The 12,039-nt window shown below is 34.6% G+C and overlaps 1 protein-coding gene across 7 annotated transcripts in view; it reads right to left on the bottom strand.

The window, feature by feature from the left end:
- The window catches only part of ATP9B (ATPase phospholipid transporting 9B (putative)), a 179,146-nt gene that overhangs the window by 49,847 nt on the left and 117,260 nt on the right, over window positions 1-12,039 (bottom strand). For all 7 annotated transcript variants that reach the window (XM_083824962.1, XM_083824963.1, XM_083824965.1 and 4 more), the window contains one exon: window positions 3,873-4,033. In XM_083824962.1, coding sequence (XP_083681088.1) covers window positions 3,873-4,033 — 161 coding nt within the window. The remainder of the gene's footprint in view (window positions 1-3,872; window positions 4,034-12,039) is intronic.

The following is a 12,039-nucleotide window of genomic DNA, read 5'->3' as shown; positions in this document are numbered from 1 at the left end:
GCAAGACTATCTAACAGACTGGTAATCTTTTTCCGCATCATACCAACAGACAGACTGCACCCATACATGCACTGGGATTTTCAACTTGCTGGTTAAGAGGGGATATGCCCCATTCACTGAAATCTCTTCTACTCAAAGATACAAATAGTGGTAACTGTCCCTGTGGTAGTTTTGTTTTTTTGTTTGCTTTAAATTAAAACTGAAAAACCCTGATCAAATTAGTAGCTGGAAAAATTGGAAGAAAAACTCCTTAGGACTTGCGTGATTTGTATCAGAAGTTTAAATGTGTATGGAAAATGTCTGCATTTCCGTATAAAAAGGAAATTAAACTCTCCTGGTAAAAATGTAAGCCTGATCTTAAAAAGATGTAAAATTAAAAAGAATGCATCTATAACCATAGTGATAAACACTGCAGCTAGGTAAAAGACAGCATGACTATGACAAAACCTCACATTCCCCAACCTGAGGGGTCTTTTTGTTAGCACGGCTGGTTTTGCTCTTTGTCATTTGTCATTCAGAAAATAGCCACCCCCTCCACAAACAACAGGATATTACTGTTTTGTAAACAAAAATGAATAACACAGGCCTCAGTACTTCCACAGCAGTATCACAAACCACAGCAGCATGGGCATACCTGAGGACATGCACTTTCCCCCTCAGCTTGTGATGTGATAAATGTATTAGATAACATAGACAAGATCTCAGTGATACAAGAGGAACCTATGATGTGCCTTAAGATATCTCCACCTGGTTAGAGACAACTGAAAAAAGCTGAAGAAATCTTGAGTAATGTGGGACACTCCAAGAAATTCCAGCATGTCTGGAAAAAAAAATCAGTGAACGGGTAAAAACAATCCTAAAAAGGTTTATTTAGTTTTGGACTTTCTGTCAAAGACTTTCTTTCTACCCCCCTTTCTCAATAAATTTTAAGGAAATCAAACAGATTAACTTTGTATGGAAGCAAATTGTAGGGAGCCTCTCTAGACTATGCATCCTCCTTATGGGAAAAAGAAACATCAATACACAGGAAGCATCAATATACACTGTCAATACACTGTCATTTTAAAGGGCCAAACATTTCTGCAGGTGGGGGTGTTCTAAACAATCTGTGCATAACTGTTCTAGCATGCAACCCATGAAGAGCTAGGCGAAAGCTTTTCATGCCCACTTACTTCTACTTTTCCTGGATTTTACTTGATTCCTTGCAAGCTACTGAACATGTACATTGTCTTCCCAATTTTACTTATGACATTGTTTTCATGTTTATACTTCTGAAGCCCTACATGCTCTACCAGCCGCAGTTAAGTAACACTGCCCTACAGTAGTATTTAGAATGCAGCACGAACAAGTAGCTGTCCCCTGGAGGAAAAAAAAAGTTCCTCTTTCCATTAGTTATGGGAGAGTCTGTACAGAGATCAGTTACATTCTGCTAACAGTTAGTCACCCCCTTCTGGCGATCTCACCAAACATATCTGGCTGTGCGAAATTATTTTTATCGATTACCTGGACTTTTCTTGTCCTGCAAAGCAAAACCCAAAAACAGCAGCAAAGAAGGTCCACAATTAGAATCATCCTGCATTCTCTAAAATCATCAACCAACAGATTTCATGCATGCTTGAATGCAGATATACTTTGCCTTTACTATTCAATTCTAACCTCCTACATTCAGTTCATCTACCTGTGAAGAAAAGTTCATTATCTACCCCCATTTAGCTATTTTTGAAATAAAGAAAGGACAACACCTGGTGCTTCAGCATCACTTATCTTGTAATTTTCAACTCCAAGAATTTACACTCCAAATACAGTCTTAAGAATATGTCACTTCCACACATTCAGAGGAAAGGAAGAGAAGTGTAGTTATGTTTGAACACCAGCATGACTAGAGTTGTTTATTTTGCTGACAGTCTAGGAAACAACCACATATATACACAATCTGAGTTGAAGAAAAATTGGTATAGGAATAAACAAACATCTAAAGTGGAAAAAATTATTCTCTGCTAGATTCCTGTCTTATCTTCCAAGGGGGTAACTATATGGTCCAATGCACAACTAAATCAATTACATTTTCTTAATATTTCTGCTTTGTATATTATCTTTCACATAGAATTGAAAAATTGGATTAGCCTTATCCTAGAAATTATTTTTGAAAAGAATTATTCCACAAGTCCACTAAGGCATATAAATTGCTTTCTTAAGAACAGAAAATGAGCTGCTCAAATGTGTTACTTGCTTTTGAGTGGTACATGTTGAACTGTTCATGTATAGTCAAATTTATACCATCCATATGCTCTTAATTCTGTTGCGCTCAGTAACAAACATATACCTGTCTTTTAACTATTTCAGTAAATTTGGACTTCGTGTGCTTATTAAGAACACAGTGAACAACAACAAGCAATCACTGATATTCTTTTTCCCCTTCTTGTACATGTCTTTGATGATTCAATGCATCTTTCAGCAATATGCAAACTTTACTTATCCGTTGAATGCAGCTCTTTTTACCTCTTCACGTGTATAAGCTACTTAATATTTAGTAACTTGGGTAGGAATGACAACATGACCCAAACAGCATCATCATACAAACGGTAAGCGAGTTAAGAGAATTATAGTATTTAATTAAGAGAATTATAGTATTTAGAAAGATACCACAGAAAGATTGATAAAGTATCACAGAAAGAAAGATAAAGTATTTAGAAAGATACCACAAAATTGAAACATGGAGGTGTAAATAAAACCAGGAGCCAGTCAAAATAAGTGGAAACTGTTCTAAGAGAAGCAGTTTTTGCAGTGAGATATCCATAAACCCCAGCAGATTTGCTGGAACCTCCTCCTACGACATCCCAACAGAATCTACTATTAAAACAGGGAAGTACTATAAAAGCATAAGTCCTTGAGACACTGAGTATCGAGTTGGTTAAATATAACAGTTTGCTTCACATAGCTATACATACCTAAAAAATGTGAACTAAGTAAGCTTAGATTAAATACCTAATAATCATTTTTCCCCCTCTTTATACTACAGAGATTTAAATATTTTGTGTAAACCTGAGGAGATAGGTCTTCAATCTATCTACGGTTTAAGCTACAGCTCCTCACTGAAGTATCCCAAACTGAACTGTTCCAGAGAACATCTAAAATTAACAACCACCTTAATCTAAACACCGAGTATTTTAACAGAGTGTTTCAATTTTGCAAATGCAATACCCATTCAAGAAAAAAAATCCACTTCAGAGTCAGTGTTGTCATTTCTCTGTCCACATTAGACATCTTCTCTATCCATGTTAGACATGGTTACACAGACGGATATTATTTCTTGTTCCAGTTTTATCTGCAATTTGAATATAGAGCACTCATGCTTAATGAATTAATTAATTCAGGGCAAGTCTCTACTTGGTTACACCTGTTAAATGTCTCACCATTGCAAAAGTGCACCTACACTATTAAGGCATTCAATCTAAATTAATCATGGTTGTAGTAAAAATAAAGTCAGCATTTTCGCCAGAGAAATTGAATATTTTTAGTATTTAAGGCATTAAAAAATCAAATTCTAAAGTACACCTGACACTTCATTCAAATGTATGTTTCCTAAAACCACATTCTCAAATATACCAAGATTGTATCCTTATTAATACATTTATGCTAGTAAAGGATTAGATATCCTGATTACTCCAGCAAGATGAACATTATACAAAAAAATACAACAGTATTGTTTTCTGTATAGTGATCCTTCAAGAATCAGCAGATTTGTTGGCACCTTCTCCTTCAGCTTCCTGATAAGATCAATTTCCTTCACAAAGAGAAACGAGTATAACTTTCAAGAAAGCCACATTCAGTGAAATTAGACATCTGTATTTTTCTTTCAGTCTTATACATACCTGATCGGGATGATATAGGAAAACAGGAGGAGGAACCGGAAAAGGTTGCGATACCATGGGCCTACAAATCCTTGCAAGGTTACCATAACAATTGATAGTGCAACTAAAGCCAAAAACAGGGCCTTGGTCAATTGATTCAACTCCAGGTCCAGCAAGCCAACCTAAAGGAAGCAGTAAAAACCATAGCCATAGTTAACCATAATGTTTGCCCTTTTTTTTTTTTTTTTAATTTACACTTTTGCAGTGCAAACAATTAGCCTATCCTTCTTCCTATTAAAAATCCATGCACTTGTAACAATTAATTGCATTCTGATAACTGAATTAATTATTGTTCCCATGCTTGCATCTAACAGATGTCCCCTGGCTCCAAGACAATAACAATTCCCAGAATCACAGTGTGATCTGTCCTAGCCAGGCCTTTTGAATGCCTTTATTTCTGACACATCCCTCCCCTTGTCTTCTGATCCAGGACAGGAACACAAGGCGGGGGCAGGGTATGTGGAGAAGACAACTGAAGAACTGAAGGTGAACTAATGAGCAGGAACAATTTTATTCTGTCATGCATTCAGCAAAAATACCATCACTGCATTTTATATTTGTAGGGTGGCTACTGCTCATTTACTGCTGGAAGATCTAAAACATGGTAGAATCAAGAATCAACGGACAAATGCAACTGAACATTGTCTTGTTCATACAAGTAGCACACTTTACCTTGCAATTATACTCTCACACCAGTCTGTAAATCTGAACTCATCTCATAGAAATAATTTTTAATTACATGAAACTTCTCAGGTTGCCTAGAGGAAGTGCTCAAGGTCAGTTGGATGGGACTTTGAGCAACCTGACCTAGTGGGAGGTGTCCCTGCCCATGGCAGGGGGGTTGGAACTGGGTGATCTTTAAGGTCCCTTCCAACCCAAACCATTCTGTGACTCTATGAAACTTTCAGTTATTCAAAATAAGTTAAAAATAATCAAGGGAAAAAAACACTTTCAAATCAAAATAGTAAGAGAGAACTTCAACTTTTCGTGGGTAAAAAGGTGTTTAATTTAGAAACACTCTAGCAAAAACAATAAGTGAAGCTATCTTCCATCCACTGTTTCCCATGAAAAAGTATTTTTAAGCTATGTAACTAAGACTCTCACCATTTCAATAATGTATGCTGTAAGCTAAGTATTTATATTCCACTTTTTGTGATGCTCTTGTAGTCAGTAAAATATGTGGGAAAAATTATGTCAGGAAGAACTTCCTAGGCCCTGTTACAGATGTCTTTTTATCTCTAAGTCATGCCACTAAGACCAGTAAAACATAACACTTCCTTAGATAACAAACAGTCTGCAAAAGAACCATTTAAATATAGTTCTTAAAAATTTCAGCAATCTTGCTTGTACATGGGCTGTCCCTTCCCTAGAGAACCAGGCAGCTGAAGACCACAGCGGCTGATTTATCAGCTGCATTTAAAAAGCAGCACAACGAGGACAAATATCTTGCAATTTCCGCTGCTTCAACTACTACATAGTTTATGCTTGAATTATTGAGAAAAATAGGTTTTTTGGATTAAAATGAAGAAAAATTAAGCCAGGGAAGTAGAGCATGTTTCAAAGCCCAGATCTTTTTGCGCTGACAAAGGCAGCCTAAGTTTCAGGCCTCGCTGAGGATCAGATGAAGTCATTATTCATTCAGTCAGGGAAAAAAGACTCAATTACCTCAACCTAAAGATGCTATCAATGAATGCAAAGTGCATATTTTACTCTATTCATCCAAATCCCATTAAAAAGTGAAAGGAATGATTTAATCTGGCCTTCCAGAGTTGGTCTTTTTTTTGTAATAAAATAAAGAATCACTGTCTTGCAATATGCATAACCACTACCTCACACTTTTTTTTCCTGCATCATAGTAGTGAATACTTTCCCCTAACCCTCTCAATGTCCCCCCCGCTCCACCCCCTGTAAAAAACCCCACCCCATAATAGAAAGGAATAAAGAGCTTCTTTGAAAAGAATGCCACTTTTTGGACAGAAACATTAAATGTAGTCCACTGCACACTGATATGTAGCTAATTCAATGCATTTGTACCTTTCTAATTGATGAAGACTGAATTGATATAAGTTTATGTTTGGAATCAACAAAAATGTTTCTGGAGTAATATTAAGAGAATAAAAAAACTTGGTGATGAAATTTTTTCACACAATAAATCTCCTCCTCCAAAAGATTTGCTTTGTTACTAATGATGTTATCATTTTTAATATAGATCATACTATTGCCTATACACAATTTTAATATTTTCATTTTTGATAGCAAGAGAAAGCAATTGCAAAACCCTTCTTAATGTGATAAATGAAAGACGTTTTAATAGAAATGCATTCTCCCTTCCTCAAAAAAAAAAACTATAATGTACTAAAACACACTTTAATTCCTTTCCACTTAAACAACTTCTACAACCCAACTAATCACTATCAACACTATCAAATTATCCACTTTTCATGTAGAAATGCACTTATATTCTCTAAAATTCACCTGAATACTGAAAAAGTAGGCAATCTAACAGTACTGTTATTTTATCAAAGCATTTGTAAAATATGCTAATATTCCTGAGAAAGTGATTTTTTTCCTTTTGAAAATAATCATAACAAGAATAATTCTGACAACATAAGAAATTGATGAGTTAAGTACTGAAGTAATTTTCCACATTTATTGCTATTTCCTATATTAATAAAGCAAATTTTCTTCTACTTGTCATAATATTTGTCCTATTTGAAACAACTGTTAACAAAATTAAACACCACTGGAAATTTTAATCTCCAAGGAAAAATTTGTACATAGTGTCTAAGACAACCACAATAGTTTTGCAAAGGGGCTGCTCTAAGATAATGAACACAATAATTGCCTGTATAATCTAAAATGCTACTAATGGCAACAACTGCAAATCCATTTAGCTCCTCTTTAATTTATGTAGGAAGTTTTAAATAGCTAATGGTTCTCTGTAAAATAATGGCTAGTACCATCAGTAAAAAGTATGGCATTGTCTATTTGCACCAAAAAAAGTAAAACTAACATTTTAAAAAATACAGTATTTTGCAATCAAGGAATGATTAGAAGTCTAAGCTTCACATTTTGGACTACAATGCATAAGTTACTATCTTATAAGAAAAACCTTGATTTAATTCACAAAAGTTGAAAGCAGCCTGACATTTGTGTGTATTACATTAGGGTGCTGGGGAGGTTTAGACTGAACGTTAGGAAAAACTTTTTCACTGAGAGGGTGGTCAGGCACTGAACAGGCTCCCCAGGGACACAGTCATGGTACTGAGCCTGCTGGAGTTCAAGGAGAGTTTGGACAGCGCTCTCAGACATATGGTCTAATTTTTGGGTGGTCCTGTGTAGAGCCAGAAGTTGCACTTTATGATCCTTGTGGGTCCCTTCCAATTCGGGATATTTTATGTGATGTGATTATTATTATTGCTGCCCTACATGCTTAACTTCTGTGAAAGGTTATCCTCTGAAGCTGTTAAGCTGTTATACTAACAGAACAATTCTAATATAAAAAGTATATTCCTTGGACATTTAGATTTTTTTTTTTAATGCTAGAATATTAGAAAACAAACTTTGATAATTAAATATTGCATAACAGTAAAGATTTCTCACATAGTCTACTGTAGTCATTTTTTTCGCAGTTTCTAGTGCGTTTGAAATAGTTGCTCATGGTTTTGTTACACATCTTACTTTAATACTTCCAAAGTATTAAGGCAGTATCTTGACTTCTCTCCTCCAAACACCTCCAGGAAGGTAATTATATTTCAGTAATCAGTCTGGTTCTGCACTGACAAACACCACATTGACTACAATGAAATTTCATGGTATGTTTGAGACAGACTTTGGCTTTAACTTGCATTATAAACATACATATACATATACATATATTACTATTCTTTATACATGCTCTTAACTTTATTACACCTTGAATGCTAGTCAACTCTTTATGCTTTCATTAATTACAGATGTTACTTATAGTCTAAAGTTATATCTGATGAAGCTGTAAAACAATTTAAAAATAATGAAATTCAAGTAAATTAAATTATCTTTATTCTTTAGGTTGATAAAAACAACCTTTGCCTAAGAAAAATGGGCAGTTCATGGCACTTTTTCATTAAAAAATAAATAATAAATTTGTATATGGACTAATATATATAGTTGGATGCATATATCTGAAGCCCTGTGGATTTTTTTTTCTCCATCTGTTGACTTTTTCTTATAGCCCCTAGAAATAACAGATTACTAACCTGTGCTAAAGGCTATATAAAAAAGTGTCATTATCTCTTTACCCAAGTCTTTGACACTAAAAATATACAGCAATTTTAGAGTCTGTAAATGTTTTTTGTAATTCTTTATTTCTGTGGGTAGTCCAGTGAATCTAATTCTTGACAGCTCGACAATTCAGGAAACCACATTGGGACAGCATAACCATCATTCATAATAACTACAAGTGAATTCAAGTTTAGGAAGCACCTTCGCTTAACTCACTGTACTCAAGTAATAGTCTGACAAACATGTTTCTGTACAAGCCTCTCTTGACTAACATAAAAAAGAATCTAAAACTTGCACATAGTTATATTAGACTTTTTAACCAACACCCTGCTCATTCTTTTAAGCAGCAGATACAAAGTAGGAAAAGCAAACAGAACGCTGAAATACATAAAGTGAAAAATGTCACCCATACTTGCTTTTTCTCAGAACCATTTTCAAAATTCCCAATCATTTGTTTAGCTGTGAGAGCAACAATGATTAACCCTGAAAACATTTTTGAAGCACTAAAAAACCTCTTACAAGTCTTATTCCTTTTAGAATTAGAGCAGCAATGGCGATGGCTTAGTAGGGGTTCTACTGGACTTAGCAGAACTGAAATAAATTTTAGCTATTTAGTCTACTCCAGTGGTATACAGAAGTAATAATCAGTAAATAGTCCATTTGATTTTAATAATATATTTTGTGTTTTCTTTGGCAAAAGAGTATTCTTCATGCTAGCTTTAATAAAACTCAGTATCACTTTGACCAAACTAAACTATTTTGTTTTATATTAATACTGCAGGCTTATATAACGAAGTTCATTATATTTTTGAATTACCCTTCTCATTTACTTGCTCTTAATTCAACAAGCTACTCCTAACCACATATCTACATTTGAAATAAATTAATCTCTTTAGGTATAAAATTCCTATTTGTAGCTAGTAATATCTGTAACGCTACAGGAAAACTAAGACTCAATCAACCTTCTCTCTCTACCTCCTTTAATCATCCATTTTATATTGCCTTTTCCAGGCTCAGCATCACCTAGTTTGGATACTCGAAGTGAAACTTCAAAATCCTCTCCAGGTCTTTAAAGCTTAGTGCTTAGCTCTCTCTAGCTAGTCCACTACAATAAAAACTGCTAATGAGCTTTATCCACAACTTTACTTAAATAGAGGACTCAGTTGCTTGAAGTAAGGCACTCATTTTGGCAAGTACTGGCTAAAGATTTCAAAACACCCCTAAGTGTGCTTTCTCTTTCAAATGTGTCCTGATTTATCTCCACACAAATGACTGACTGTATCTGCAGTAAAACACTATGTATCAAAAGATCAGAATGAGAGAAACTGAAGGTGACTCATTCTAATATCCACTTGACTATAAACCCACTTTTTATCAACAATTAGCTCTAGAGTTTAACACTATCCCAACGTCTCTAAATATTCTTCAACCTTATTATTTTAAAATCAATTTGTATATATAATAATGAAGCCAAATAATTGATATTTGCTTTTTTCAGTATTTTGGACTAATTTGACTGAAGGCTAAAAAGATTTTTTTTGCATTTAAAGATGTGCCATATATAGTTTGGTCAGCAGAGGGTGCTCAAGATTGTTGTTAGCTACTGTTTTAAAAAGCTCAATTGGTAATGCAGTACCAAGCATATCTCTGTACTTTTACAGGGCAACCTGTATTTCTATATGATCTTACTAGTCCAACCGTATTTACCTCATTTCGTCTGAAATAATTATTTCAAGAAGTATTTTAACAATTCATATTGAACTATAACCACAGCATTTCCTTCTCATCAAAAAGTTATACTTCATATACCTTTGTACAGTTACAGACTACCATCTTAAGGTACCAGTTGTCAGCTACTGTGTGACCTCAACTTTGCTATGTATTTGTCACACACAAGAACGATTGATTAAAAACATCCACAGAAGCTATTAAGAAACTGAAAAGGTTAATGGCTTCTTAAACTCTGGCATCCATACAGAGACTGTGCTGTACTAGTAACGTACCATCCTCTATTAAAAGCTATCAGTTGTAAATGGTTTTTTTCAAGACCACCCACCAATTTAGAATAATTGCATCAATAATCTAAACTATCTAGTGATATTCGAGACTTCAACAACCAAAATCATTCATACAATGAAACTGTTAAGCATCCTTTTTTTTTTTTCAATTTAAAACTGGAAATCAGATGAACTTTCAACTTTACAGATAGAGATGTTCAAGATTTCATACTACAGACATTCAGAGTTCACCTGCAGCCTTTACAAATGCTTGTATTTTCTTTGATCACCTGCTTCAACTGAAGACTTTTACATTACAGTTTCATGAAATTAGTACTTTTAATGGTCAGAATACAGAATAAGCAGCTTTCCATGTTACATACTATTATTAAAATATACTCAGTGGAGATAGCTGTTTTTCAAATTGTAGTAGATAAAAAACCAAGGATTCTCTCACAGATGAAAGTAATTAGCTGTGCCAAAGTAACTTCAAAACTCCCAAAGGAGAGAGAACTGGTTCCGAAGTTTTTATTCTGTGAGTATATAAATCTATGTATAGATATTGATATATACATTAAAAATATGATATATGTAATAAAAGTAAACAAATTAGCTCAGTAACAGGTACTACTTCCTTTAAGAAAAATGATAAGAGAGACAAATAGAAACCTTTATTTGCATAAATTTTGGGAAGTCTTAGTATATCTATACATCAAACCACGCAGACCAGCATAAAAATTATCTTAAATACAGATAGCTGAACACATTTCGTAAATGGTAACAGAATTTTCTAGTTTTTTGAAAAACATTTGAAATCAAGCACATACTAAAACCATGTGTCTGAAAAATTTTCAGCATTTGCTTACTCTACTTAAAAAATAAGCTATTCATAGCAACTCGCAAAATATCTAGACTATGGCATTAGCAGAGATTATTACAGATTTTAAAGAATTCATCTTGAAATAGGACTAGGGAAAGAAAGGTCAGAGCTAAGGTTATCAAAACACACATGGAAGTTTTTTCATTATGAATTCAATTAAAGAAGTTAAGCGAAGAACTCATGAAGTTTAAACTTGTTTCAACTTTAACATTTCATTTTATCCCAAATCAAAAGCTTAATAAAAGGCAGTTAAAAGTATTTTTTCTTCCATCTTACCCAACATTAAATTGAGAAGTGCATTTGAGAATTTATTTCCCTTTAAATTAAATATATGGTATTTCATTAATGATACCTTGCTGTTTTGAAAGTTACAATAAATTTGGGAAAAAAAAACTTGATCAGGGAACAGCGGCATACCTTAGGTTGCTTTTTATTCCATAAAATATATACGGAAATCAAACCTGAAACCTTTTTTTTTTTTGGTGGAAGTATCACTGAAGTATCTTGGGCCCCCAGCACAAGAAAGACATGGACCTGTTAGAGCGGGTCCAGAGGAGGGCCACGAAGATGAACAGAGGGCTGGAGCACCTCCGCTATGAAGAAAGGCTCAGAGAGCTGGACTTTTTAGTCCAGAGATGAGAAAGTTCCAGGAAGACCTTATTGCAGCCTTTCAATACTTAAAGGTGGCTTGTAAGCAAGATGGAGACAGACTTTACAAGGGCCTGTAGTGATAGGACAAAGGGTAATGGTTTTAAACTGAATGAGGGTAGGTGTGGATGAGGAAAGAATTCTTCACTATGTGTGCGTTGAGACATTGGATGGAACAGGCTGCCCAGAGAAGTTGTGGATGTGTTCAAGGCCAGGCTGGATGGGGCTTTGGGCAGCCTCATCTACTGACAGATTTCCCTCCCCATGGTAGTGAGGTTGGACTAACTGATCTGTAAGGCCCCTTCCAACCCAAACCATTCTATGATCCTGTGATTCTAGG

The sequence above is a fragment of the Anser anser genome (assembly GCF_964211835.1).
Source record: "Anser anser genome assembly, chromosome: 2".
In the NCBI taxonomy this organism is placed as follows: Eukaryota; Metazoa; Chordata; class Aves; order Anseriformes; family Anatidae; genus Anser; species Anser anser.
The sequence above is the reverse complement of the archived record's forward strand: the minus strand, read 5'-3'. Positions and strand labels throughout refer to the sequence as shown.